Source organism: Protomyctophum bolini (genome assembly GCF_963924005.1).
Source record: "Protomyctophum bolini genome assembly, chromosome: 3".
Taxonomy (NCBI): domain Eukaryota; kingdom Metazoa; phylum Chordata; class Actinopteri; order Myctophiformes; family Myctophidae; genus Protomyctophum; species Protomyctophum bolini.
Window position 1 is genome coordinate 48,117,614 of NC_137864.1, and position 14,125 is coordinate 48,131,738.

Sequence of the window (14,125 nt, forward strand, 5' to 3'; positions counted from 1 at the left end):
AAATATTAATGATAATGATAATGGGCTAACTGCCCTGTACGTCAGTTTATATAAGGCGATGTGACGTCATGCTGTGATGTCACACTGACATCGGTTTCCGTAGTTACACGTATACACAGAATTTTCCTAGCAAAGAGTCATAATGACATCAAAGTAAAATGTACAGTCATAACCATCAATAAATGCACCATGTCCCTGGTACTATGTCTGTCTGTACGTACGCGCGTACAGCTGTAATGCACGTAACTCGAGAACCATTTGACCCAAATTCAAATTCGACACACACGTTCCACACCACAGTGTCCGGTGTCAAGACGGTAGGACCCACGGTTGTCCAGAACCTCAACAAAAGGCCTCTGCTCCATATATGAAGCTGGCCTGTTCTCACATCTGCATAGACTCCATATTTGGGCATGCCTGACAAAACTCCATATATGGGCATAGCAGAGACGCAGACATAACTAGAACTGCACTCTGCCGAGTGCATACTTGCTTGTTGCACACTAGTAGGCCATAAATGAATGGCAAATTACAAATCACATTACAACTACATACAGAGTATGTAGTTGTAATTTGATTAGCAGTATACTGTGGTTACTTGGTTCCAAAAAGTGAAGCCAAGTTTTTTTCAACCGTAAGTCTGTGCCTGGTTTGCTGGGACCAGTTACAACATTACGTCATCGTTGAGAACTGGGACCAGAGTACATGGTGTGTATATGTATGACTAGCTCTCAGTGATGACGTAAGAGATATGGTCATCTGTGTAGTCTGGTCCCAGCAGACCAGGCACAGATTTACAAATTACAAATCACATTACAACTACATACAGAGTATGTAGTTGTAATTTGATTAGCAGTATACTGTGGTTACTTGGTTCCAAAAAGTGAAGCCAAGTTTTTTTCAACCGTAAATCTGTGCCTGGTTTGCTGGGACCAGTTACAACATTACGTCATCGTTGAGAACCGGGACCAGAGTACATGGTGTGTATATGACGTAATGTTGTAACTTGTAACTAGTCCCAGCAAACCAGGCACAGACTTACGGTTGAAGAAAACTTGGCTTCACTTCGAAGAGACCAAGCGAAATGATTACTTGAGCGCTCTGCTTGCGCAAGTAATAACTGGGTGGGGTTGCATTTACAACTTGCACTGTTCCAAGTAGGCCAGTGCCCAACGGGCACCGCTCTACTCTCACTTGAGCACGGTTGAGGTGTGGCTCGAATAGTAATTTGAGCAGAGCAGGAAAGTCTACTATGACCAATTAAAATACTTGGCTGACACTATACGCATTGAATAGTAATCACATGCAAAACATAATTCATAGTATTATTCTCATGCATCCATGACACACAAAAAACCCATCTCAAACTGTTGAAGAAAGCTGTAATGTTGTCGTCTGCCCCATAGCCATAAATAATCCACATTTAGTGTAGTTTAAAGAGCCTTACTAAGTGCATTGACGGGTCTCATCTGCTGCGCTAGCTGCCCCTGAGCAGCCGTCTGACCGGGTCCCGGAGCCTGCTGGGCCGAAGCCTGGCTACTGTAGGGGAGCCCCAGTGCCGCGTAGGCCCTCTGCATGGAGCTGGGGTCGATGGTGGTGGAGGTGTTGATGGTAGGGGCGCTGGGCTGGCCTGCACCCACCGAGGCCATGGAGTTCTGGTGGCTCGCGTTGGGGGAGCTTAGCATGGCTGCAAGGAGAAACATTATGCTGGCGTCATCAATTAATCCGTCACCAAATAAGTACAGTGTTTGTATTTGTGTTGGGTGGCCGTGGAGCAGTGGCAACTCCAAAATACCACAAATGCACACAATCCTAAACTATCACTTCTTAAACTGAAGTCATAGGGAGAGTAGTTTAAATTAAAACAGAGCATTACATCTAAGGATAAAAGCTTTAAACAAACTTAAATAAATAAATGCATAAATCCCTTCCGGGGACAGTTGCATATTTTTCTGGGGGGTCAGGCCTCGGTTGAGCTAAAAAACGTATTCCATATGATGTGAGAGAGAAATCGGAGGAGACGGAACAAAGAAGTCCTGCGTGTTGTTTGGCTTGGCAGGAGAAGGCACACGTCGTGGCATTCATTGTACTTTACAAAACGCAAACCAAACAAAGATAAACAAACCCTGGAATGCTCTCAGCAATGACAGAAGCCGAGAAGCACAGTGGTGAGATTAACCCATTCTGACCTGAGATCAGATTCATACGAGGTTTCCACTGGACACACACTGGTCTGATGAACCCATTCTGACCTGAGATCAGATTCTAAAAAATGTCAGTCGCTCTTCGATTTTTCAAAAATAGCAGACCTACAAGCTCGTATCGCGCCACTCGGTGGCGCGATATGAGCTTGTAGATCTGCTATTTTTCAATAGGTAAAGCATAACATGATGCTAACACCAAAATGGGTTCCCGTTCAGAATGGGTTAAGAAGAAGTGGGGGAAGCCAAGACAAGACGTCATAAAGAGAACAACTGTTATTAACCCGTTTCGTGCGGGATCCCCTTTTGGTGTTTCAAGCATTCTGTTCTACTTTAGCTATTTGAAAAATAGCAGATCTACAAGTTCGAGCTTGTAGGTCTGCTATTTTTGAAAAGTCATGAAAATGTGGTGCAAATCTTTGAATATATATTTCAGAGAGAACATTTTTAACTAAAATATTGGCTTCAGGGGGGTCCCTGGAACTACATATTTTGAGATGGGGGTCCGCGGCCCAATAGAGACAATTCTGGGGGTCCTTGACATGAAAAAGGTTGAGCACCACTGACATGGAAACATGTTTCTATGGTTTTTTAATCGACCTCAGTCCAAAATGGGTTAACTAAATTAACAAATCTCTCTGTAGCCCCACTTCAGCACACTACCCCTCTCTCTCCCCAGTCTCTTCCACCTCACATCTTTCCGGTCTCCCCCAACCCAACTCCCATTCCTCCTGTGTGTCAGATTACCAGCCCAGCAGGACTGGCCTGGACTCTGGGCTCATGCTCAGCCCTCAGCCACAGTGGCGTGGACGAGCAAGCACATTGCAGGAAATAAACCGTCTCAACTGGTGGGCTCAAGTCTCAACGCTCCCTCACTCTGCTCAGAGCGCTCCCGCTCTCCGTTTCCAACACACAGAACATACAGCAGCTGCACCAACCAGCTCCTGACATGCAGCCATGTGAGGTCATCAAAGTTATAGGCTCAGGAATGTGACAAAAACGAAATAAAAAAAAATCTCCATTATTTCCAGGCTTTATGGGGTGTGTAATTGATAGAAAACAAGTCATTTTGGGGGTAAGAAATCACATTTTCCACAGTGATTAATCAGCCCTTTTGAGTGCAAAAAACATATGTAAAACACAGAACAAATACATTTTGACCATATGGGACACAAAGTGGAGGGGGGTTCCCAAGAAGCCTGAGCAGGCTATAAGAATATAAGCCAATTGTTTGTACACCTTCTAAATAGCGGTTTGAAGGCATTTAAGCAATTATTTCGCATTGTACCTCAATTGTTTTTACATTTCATAATATATCATTATGCCATATGCAGGATGTATAGTTGGACAAAGTGAGAAGTTGATTGAGAAGTGATGACCATTGACCATACTACTGATAAGGAAGCGCAAGGCCTTTAGCCTTCCAGCAAACAAAAACTGAACTTGAAACCTTGGAAGTCACTGGGAAATGTAGCAGCAAGCAACCACACCAAGCACTGAAATTAGACTGGCAAAAAAAAAAACAATAACGCAGAACTCTTTGACTTGTAGAAATGAAGAAAACCTTAAATATAACAATTGTAGACTTCCTTCCTGAAGTCTAAAATAATTTGTCTTTCATTTAAGAGTAGTCTAGTGATGATCGGAGACATCAATCCACGTACAGTATTCTCTGTGCATGTCAGAAATGGCCAACGAAATTGACGGCAATACATTGTCGGATTGGATTGTCTTGGTGTCAGTCAAGTTGTCGGTCAGAAACGAGCACGGTGTACTCACGTTGCTGGGTCCGCTTGTCACTGGCGTTCTTCAGCGGCAGGCAGACGGGACAGTCGTGTCTCGTACAGTTCTTCCAGTGGGAGATGATCTGTCTGGACGACGCACAGTGTGCCACTGGGAGAGACAGGAAGAGACAGATCAGCAGGTAGAAGCACAGTGTGCCACTGGGAGAGACGGGGAGAGACAGATCAGCAGGTAGAAGCACAGTGTGCCACTGGGAGAGACGGGGAGAGACAGATCAGCAGGTAGAAGCACAGTGTGCCACTGGGAGAGACGGGGAGAGACAGATCAGCAGGTAGAAGCACAGTGTGCCACTGGGAGAGACGGGGAGAGACAGATCAGCAGGTAGAAGCACAGTGTGCCACTGGGAGAGACAGGAAGAGACAGATCAGCAGGTAGAAGCACAGTGTGCCACTGGGAGAGACAGGAAGAGACAGATCAGCAGGTAGAAGCACAGTGTGCCACTGGGAGAGACAGGAAGAGACAGATCAGCAGGTAGAAGCACAGTGTGCCACTGGGAGAGACAGGAAGAGACAGATCAGCAGGTAGAAGCACAGTGTGCCACTGGGAGAGACAGGAAGAGACAGATCAGCAGGTAGAAGCACAGTGTGCCACTGGGAGAGACAGGAAGAGACAGATCAGCAGGTAGAAGCACAGTGTGCCACTGGGAGAGACAGGAAGAGACAGATCAGCAGGTAGAAGCACAGTGTGCCACTGGGAGAGACAGGAAGAGACAGATCAGCAGGTAGAAGCACAGTGTGCCACTGGGAGAGACAGGAAGAGACAGATCAGCAGGTAGAAGCACAGTGTGCCACTGGGAGAGACAGGAAGAGACAGATCAGCAGGTAGAAGCACAGTGTGCCACTGGGAGAGACAGGAAGAGACAGATCAGCAGGTAGAAGCTTTACATAAAAAGCTCCCAATACGTTTCCATTCAAAAACCTTTTCTGCTACGGTTTATTAAAACAAAAACATTATTTTATGTTGTACAGTAGTAGTAGTCAAGAATCAAGCAATTTTATTTTGTGGAAATAACAAAAAATAGTACATATGGAATACTTTTTAGTAATCAGGCATCTGGGTATTGCAGGAGTAAAACACCTGCTTACCAAGTAAACACAGGTGTCTTGAAACACATTCTGGGCATCGTGCTCAACTGAACAATGGCATTAGGTTCAGCTTTTTTCCATTAACCGTCTTGCCGCCAGCTTTAAATCGCGCATTGCCAAGGTTTTATCGCGCGTAACACTTATTTTGAAGAGCCAAATATCTGTAACCGCATGTTACAATGACAGAATGCTGTGTGTGGTGTCTTGACCAGTTGTTCTCTCACTCAGTGTAGAAACAACCCGACAGCGAGTATCACAGCGCCTGCTGTCGGCCGTTTTAACCCGGGTTGGAGATACAGGGCATTTGAACGCAGACCATTGAATGCAAGTGAATGCACGTGCATCTTCAAAATGGCCACGGCCACTGTCCCACTTGGACTGTTGTGCTAACGAACGGTGGCTAACGATACGATCGGATCAAAACATGGATTAAAGAATATAAACCCCTGGATAACGAAGCTACATGTCTGGCAGGCTAGACGGTTAATTTAACAGCGTTTTCTAGGGTTCTGGCAGGCTGCATGTGCATACAGACATGCACTGAGCATAGCCTAGAGACCAGTTTAACCCATTCTGGGCGCGAACCCCTTTTGGTGCTTTAACCCATTCTGACCTGAGATCAGATTCATACGAGGTTTCCACTGGACACACACTAGGTCTGATCAACCCATTCTGACCTGAGATCAGATTCTAAAAAATGTCAGTCGTTCTTCGATTTTTCAAAAATAGCAGACCTACAAGCTTGTAGATCTGCTATTTTTCAATAGCTAAAGCATAACATGATGCTAACACCAAAACGGGTTCCCGGTCAGAATGGGTTAACTACGCATTAGGTTATACTTTAGCTATTGAAAAATAGCAGATCTACAAGCTCATAGCGCGCCACTACGAGCTTGTACGGTCTGCTATTTTAGAAAAAATCGTGAAAATGCGGCACAAATCTTTGAATATATATTCTTTCAGAGCGAACGTTTGTTTGCATCAATGCAAATAGTAAATGAATGGTTCGATAATGCAATGAGTGTGTCCTCTGATTCGGCACACTGTGAGTGTGACTGCACCCAATTTCCATCTAGGACGGTTGTTTGGGCCAGAGAACCAAACAGCATGTTCTTGGTGTACAACTCCGCAGATCATGTTACTCGTCACTTGGCCGTGTCCGTGCCAACAGGACATAAGAACGCCATGCTTGGTTGGACTAGTCCAAGACAGACCCTAAAGCAGACAGTTGGCAGGCAGCCTGGCTATACTGCTTAACACACAAGGGACACTTACTGCATGGCTTCACACCTGTTAGGGGGGATGCATTAACACACGTAACAATTACATTAGCAGGTACTGTATATCACACTCCAGACTCAATATAGTGGGAGCCAAAATACAATACCCTTCAACTGACTCTAGCTTGAAATTATTTTGGCTTGTTGACGAACATACAGTATTCTTACTCTCTGGTTAATTATGCAATAATTGTACAATTAAACATCAACAAGTATAGTCCACGACCAATACAGGGGATTGAGCCAAATATAAATGATACTTTTGATGGAAATTTGAGTATTATTGCGAACGCAGTGAGCACTTACTATGAGACCTAGCAGATCATGTCTGTCGGTGTGTCCCCCCTTTGTGCCCATATATGGAGCGGAGTGATTTGTTTGTGATTGATGCAACACACTCCATATTTGGACGTATAGCTGCTTTGGGGACTCCTTATATGGTTATGGCTAAGTTAAAAACTTTAAAAAAAGAATAGCTTAAAAATAAATCTTAAAAAACCCAAAAACCCAAATATGTACGAGCTGCGTTCGCTTCCCGCGTTTGCGCGTCTTACTGGTAGTAGTGCAGGTTGTAACAAATTAAGGGAATTCAAGAGCCAGACAGCAGACGACAGAAAGCGGAATGTATAAAGTGCACAGCGGAACGAGGGACAGCGCCGGGATGTGGATAGTTCTGGCCTGAACCGTCATGTTTTAAGCTTCAGACATTCACTGGTGTTTCCGTACAAACATTCCTGCACGTTTGAAAGTTAAGAATACAGTCAAATTCTTCAAAATTACAGTACAATAAATCACGAACAATCTGAACAAATAAATATAGCATAAATAGACAGTTAAGTCCAATAGGGCTGCAACAGTTTCAACTGGCATCCCTATTTTGGGCATGTTATTTTACACGGGAGGCAGCCTTTTTTCCGACAGCATTCTAGCCGACGGGGCAACGGTCTGCTCCACAGCGGGGGGACATTCGCTGCGATGCGAAAAAGCGACGGTCCGACATGCGCTGCTCCCGTGCTTGCGGGTCTTACTCGTACACAACATTGTGTATGGCTCAATTGACTCGACTAATCAATTTAGTTTTATTCAAACAAAACAATAATGAATAGAATAATCGAATAATAAAATAATTGCTAGACTGTACAGTCTACACAGTCTAGAAATTATTTTCTTAGCGATTATTCTACTTATTTACTCTGTGTAGAAATGTATAATCTGTTCTCAATAAAAAACGTATTTGACAAAATTGTTGTTAGTTGCAGGCTTATTCGGAACAATTGTTGAATGTTTGGGGCCAGCTCTCGCTGCAGAGGACTAAAGTCAACAGGCAGGCCCACAGGGAGGTGTTTTGTTCAAGGTGGAAATCCCTCCCCGTGTCATGTCTTAGGATTAGGACACGACAAGTGGCGTGACAAACAAGAGGCTGAGTGAGGGAAGCTATGCAAGAGCTCAGGGCAAGAGCTACTGGCCTCACATGGACAGCAGGCAAAAGGAAGAGGAAGAGAGAGGGAATGGAGAAAGGACTGAATTGATTATTTTACTGCCACTGCCATTGATTCAGTCTAATGTCCCTAACCGCCGCCCGTAGCAGCAGGGTCTTTTTCCAAAATTAACTGCAAAATCGCACTAGCATTTCAATGGTGACTATTGTAAATAAATCCTGTAGTTAAGGAGATAAATGACAGAATCCCACACATTCTTCGTCGGGTCTATGAGACCTGAAACCAGAATGTGATGATGTGTTTCTGTAGCTATCAAACATCCATGGATCCAAGCTCCATCCATGAAAAGAACGCAGGGGCGACAGGCAGGCAAAACATATGAATAATGAATAAAAACGATCCGACTAGTCTGTCTCTCCGTGTGTTTCCTGGTTAACCAGGACACATGGTGCACTTTAGAGTAGCCTATATATTAAGGCGGTGGAGCGCACTGTCTGCAAGGCAAGCAGCAGCACCGCTTGTTGTTGCAAGCTTGCAACGCACGTGCTGCAAGCAGCAGCAGTGAACGTAGGCCCGTGTGAACCTCAGTCCCTACGCTAATTCTGTAGGTCAGGACCTACAGAATGAGTGTAGGGACTGAGGTTACATTATGGGGCGCAGCTGGAAGAACCACTGAAGAGAGGAGGACGGCATTAGCCTAGGTTGGACTCACCCACGGTGGATGTGATCGTCCTCCATGACAACATGTAAACCGCGATGGTTGGCTTAATATAAATAGTTTGATTTATTAGCTGTTAAACAGTGAAGAGTTGAGTATGAGTAAATAACTCGATCCTGCCCATGGGCCATGGCAAATTAAGCTACCAATAATCGCCTCCCGCTGGCGCTGATTGTTTGATTGAATAGCACTTTGTGAGCATGTGCGGTGCGATGTGTTAAGGGCCTCCCACACCGTCTGCGAACGCCGCGCGTCAAAACAGCCGCCTCCGTTATTTTCAATGAACCTACTATCGCACACCGGCGGCGTCCGACGCGCGTTCACGCCTCACCTGACGCTCCGATACGCCACCGTTCTATTTTCCAGGCGTTGCCGCGTGGCAACACTTGTGCCGCGTCGCTGCGCACCCGGTGTGTGTTGGGCTTCATACTATAACCCATTCTGACCTGAGATCAGATTCATACGAGGTTTCTACTGGACACACACTGGTCTGATTAACCCATTCTGACCTGAGATCAGATTTAAAAAATGTCAGTCGTTCTTCGATTTTTCAAAAATAGCAGACCGACAAGCTCATAGCGCGCCACTCGGTGGCGCGCTATGAGCTTGTCGGTGTCGGGCCCGGTCTAAATCAATAGCAGAGATTACAATAGGGTGCATTTTGCATCCCAAAACGCAGTTTATAGTTAAGGGACGCAATAAAACAACAACCTCTGCATCCACGGGATCCACTACTGTAATGTTTTTTTATTCTAGTTTATTTTGCTAGCTTTAGTTATAATAACAATTTCTTCTTCTGTTTTCTACATGAATATAACCACATTATAACCATATAAAACGAGTAAGACGTGCAAACGCGGGAAGCGAACGCAGCTCGTACATATTTGGGTTTTGGACGTATAGCTGCTTTGGGGACTCCTTATATGGTGCCCCTTGTGCCCATATATGGAGCTGAGTGGACCTGGTCCCTTTTGTGCCCATATATGGAGCTGAGTGATTGCTGATGCAACACACTCCATATTTGGATAGCGGGACAGACAGACACACACACAGACAGACATGATCTGCTAGGTCTCATAGTAAGTGCTCACTGTTTTCGCAATGAAATGGGAGTTAAATGCTGCAATTTGTAAAAACATTGTTTGCAAAACATGACTCCTAACGTCATTGAAGTGTGGGACTCATCTAAAAAGACCATCCCTGCACCCCCTGGACTCATTACATTGAAAACCCATTTACATCACTGCAATTGCAAGTGTTGCTGAACTCTACTGTAAATGATGTATGCTGCGTCAGTCAGTGACTCACCCTGGCAGGACTTGCCGGCCTGGCAGTGGGTCATGTGGTTGAGGACGTTCTTCATGGTGCGGCAGTGGGGCAGGGCGCAGGCCCTCACCTCCCCGTTGGCCTGCTCCCGCCGCTGACACTTGTGCGCGTGGAGCAGCAGGACCAGCTGCTGCTGGATCAGCTTGCGCTTCTCCGGGTCGGCCGTGGGGCCGGTGGCCGGGACCGCCACCACACCGCCGCCGGCAGCCAGGGACAGCATGGCGGCCTGCTGCTGGGGCTGCTGTTGGAGCTGCTGCGAGGGGAAGAAAAAGACCAGCCTTTAGCCGAAACCGAATACCGAATATAGGAAACAGTTGGCCGAAAACCGAATACGGAATATCCGAATATGATTAATATTATACATCTTTTTTCCTACCATTGCTGTCATGGCCGTACCTTAAAGCTACCTGATTTATGGCAAAATAAATGGTTATGGCAAAACTTAACTTAAATAATAATCACTATTATGGGTCCATAAAACATTTATTCAGCCCTATTGAATGCATTAATTGCATACACTATTCGGTGATATATTTTCTGCCTATTTGGGCTGAAACCGAATAGGCCGATAGGCATTTTTAGCCATTTTCTGCCGAATATTTTCTGCGGCCGAATATTCGGTGCATCACTACTGGTGATAATAACAACTCAATAGATCCATAGCAGTGACACATCAATTCCAGTCCAACGTGCCAGGACACCTTGGTCTAACAAACCCTTTATCTGCACATCGTGAATGTCACAGCGTTAGCTGGAGCCAAAACAAATATTGGATTGGAGGCAAACATGAATCACCTCAGAATAGTCAGTGGATACGTTCTTTGGTAGTAAGGCCAGCCTAGCTACTGCTGAATTGCTGAACATCTAGCCGTGTTCTTGGGTAGTAATTGCTCCAACTTGAAACATTATCGCATAACTTCAGTGCTTACCAGGCTTTCCATAGTACCTGAGGAAAGCCTGGATTCTGTTCCAAACAAAACAGTGATTCGATCTAAAGCCCAGCTACTACTACTACTACTACAGGTACATGCATATCTAGTAGGTTACACACACACACACACAGTCACACTGACTGGACCAGAAAGACGCCAGAGGGCGAGAAGGTCACGTGCACTGGCCATATATGGAGCGTATATTGTGTACAGGGTGTGACGAGGTCAGATCAACATATGGAATGTCAGAACAGGTCAGCTCCATATATATCCCAGGGCTCGAAATAGCGACCATTTTGGTCGCAAATGCGCCTGAATTTTAATCTGTGCGATCTCAAAATATAACTGGGCGCACCAGTGCTACTGCATATAATTACTGTAGTGCGACCAAAACGATCGCGACCGAAAGTGTCGCGGGCCGGTTCCGTCCCGCGAGATGATTTAAACTTGTAGAGCATAAAGATCTGAGCATGTCAAAAAAAAAAGTAAGTTCCTAGTCCATTCCTGTCCAGAGTTATGATTGTTTAAAGAAATATCTCCTTGGCTTCTTCTACTTCCTCTAACCTCCCGTCAGTCCGTGGACTGATTGGGTGATCAACATCAGCTGGACCTGAGGTCCTCAGCTGTGAGAGACAACAAAAGGGCTCAATTGAATGGAATGTGTGGAGTCACACACACACACACATTTATGATGACGTTATGAAAATAACTTCTCATAAATATATACAGTATATATACATATATATATTATTTTTTTACTTCAATCAAAAAGCAGGCCTACATAAAACAAAGGGTTTTGTAGCCATTTACACATTCAGAAATTATAGCAGAGACAGTATTTAGAATTTAATTATATTTTCAACTGGTTTATTGCCACAAAAATAGCATCTCATACCAACTGGCTTGTAGGCCAGTGGTTCCCAAAGTGGGGTCCGGGGATCCCTAGGGGTCCTCGGTTAAATATGATAGTTAGGAACCAAATGGACCCTGGTCTGAAACTCTGAGAGTGTATACTACATACTATGGGTAAACCAATTTCACTGTACATTTGTACACTCAGTTAAATTAACTTTGATTTTATGGGTCCCAGAGATAGAAATGGGGAACGGTAGCCTAATTCAGGTCAAACTGGGGGTCCTTGAAATGTAAATAACTGAAAATCACTGCTAGAGCCGTAAAAATCTTCTCATATGGGGGTCCCTGGCATATATTTTCAAATGGGGGTCCGTGGGCTAATGAGTGTCAATTTGAGGGTGCTTGACATGAAAAATGTTGGGAACCACTGTTGTAGGCTACAAGTGTAATAATAATGAATGTAAAAAATCGATTACATATTGGTGCTCGTAAAATTTTGGTGGGTGCTCCTAATTTTTTTCTGGTGCTCCTTCATTCTGAATTTGGGAGCACCAGTGCTACCAAGTAAAAAAGTTAATTTCGAGCCCTGTATCCAAGGGTGGCAGCGGGGGCAGTGTATTGAATGTACAGGGTTTGAGGAGGGCCCAGGTAGGGCCCAGGTAGGGCCCAGGTAGGGCCCAGCTAGGGCCGGGCCTCAACACCCTGAGCACACAGGACGGAGTTCTCCGCCCTATCAATTAGTAACGCCCAGCGCTCAAGAGGAAGATTGATCAAAAAGACGGAGATTATTGATATCAAAACCAATCACATCTCTCCACAGGCTGGGAGCGTCTGTTGCACAACACTGGATGTTATTTTCCGGTGGGACGTCATTGAAATTGTCCCCCCCCCCCCCCATTTTAGCCGAAGAGATCGAAAATCTTAAAACGTTAACTCTTGATCTAAATCATCAATCAAGAAAAGATTGTGTGTTAGACGGTGTTAATCATACCTCCCGTTGTCGATCGCATCGAGAGTGTTTTGGCTACATCTAGCTACTTCAGCCACATCCGGGATAACATCCTGTCCGTCGCTAAACGTGCTCCGCTGCTATGAATCGCTGGGCGCCATGATTTAATGGATTAAATAACCCCGGGCGTTCGGGGAGTTAAATTGTCGGGCCTGACAGCATAACTGCTGCCATTGCCAACTAATGGTTAAATACAATATAAAACTAAAGTATTGGACTGAGACTGAAATTTAGTAGAGAGAGAGAGAGAGAGAGAGAGAATACCAGACTTGTAACAGTGTTTCTACATGTATTGATACTTTTGAAACATTAGAGTAATTTTCCACCACTGATTAGAACTTAGAAGTGAGTAGGCATCAGGCATTAGGCTGAATGTGAAGGGGGATGCCATACTGTATATAGTGTGCAGTAGCAGTACTGTAGGTCACTTCCCCATTCACATTCAATAGATCCTGTGATCTTTTGTGGGCAGATGTAATTTCCTGGGGTCTAGTAAATAATAATAAAGAAATAGCTGTAAAATTTTGTAGGAAGAAAAACATATTTAGCCACTTGTTCGAATGCCCCCGCCCCCCCCCCCACAACAACACATTTGGAGATAAACAAAGCCCAACTTATGATCACACAGCTCAGATCAAATAGAACTGTCATTTCTACCCCTCCCCCTCCTACTACTGTCTCTCTGCCTATTCCCACTTTACCCCCACCCCCCCCTCCTCCTCCTTCCTCTGATCCTGATATACCTGTGTCCACTCCCCATCGTTCTCCAAAAAAAACCCCCCCTTGTGTATCCAATGCCCCTCTCTCCCCACCCTCTCTGACCTCGACCCCCCCCATGTTCCCCACCATACTTATTTCCAAGACAATACTACCAACCATAGTACAGGTCCCCCCTAGAACGGATCTATCGGAAGTAGAGTTCCCCTCCCTGACCCTACCACCACAGAAGAGCCCACCGCAGAGGCAAACACGAAGTAGGAGAGCCAATCCAAATGGCACGCCAAAACCCCAGAGGACTGACCACAACAGGACGGAACCAACAAAGAAGAAGACTACACAGGACCGGACCCAGGACACAGAAGCAGCCCCTAGGAGGACCAGGACAGACCCAGGAGAGAACCGAGAAAAGGAATCAGATGAACCAGAAATAGACGAGCCAAGGACCCCAGGGGAAGTCTACAAACACATCAACACCGGGAAGAAGAACCAACGTTGGAGACTATTCCCAAAGAAAAGCATCCTCATCATAGGAGACTCAAACATGAGCCAACTTCCATCTCTGACACGACCAGATCTGCAAGTGGATTGCTACCCAGGAATGGGCTTCCAACATACGAAGGCCCTACTAGAGAGGATACCGAGCAACACCACTGTAGCCTATTGCATCCTGTCGGTTGGGATAAACGAGAGAGGCCACGCTCCAAAACAAGCGCAGAGGGCATTGAGAGAGGCCATCGCAGCAGCACAGAACGCCTTC

General features: G+C 45.3%; 1 protein-coding gene across 4 annotated transcripts in view; it reads right to left on the reverse strand.

Moving 5' to 3' along the window:
• The window catches only part of crebbpa (CREB binding lysine acetyltransferase a), a 73,797-nt gene that overhangs the window by 29,502 nt on the left and 30,170 nt on the right, over positions 1 to 14,125 (reverse strand). For 3 of the 4 annotated variants that reach the window (XM_080759184.1, XM_080759183.1, XM_080759181.1), the window contains exons 3-5: positions 9,835 to 10,105; positions 3,981 to 4,094; positions 1,448 to 1,687 (exon numbers count right to left, since the gene is read on the reverse strand). In XM_080759184.1, coding sequence (XP_080615310.1) covers positions 1,448 to 1,687; positions 3,981 to 4,094; positions 9,835 to 10,105 — 625 coding nt within the window. The remainder of the gene's footprint in view (positions 1 to 1,447; positions 1,688 to 3,980; positions 4,095 to 9,834; positions 10,106 to 14,125) is intronic. The other variant, XM_080759182.1, reaches the window with a different exon arrangement.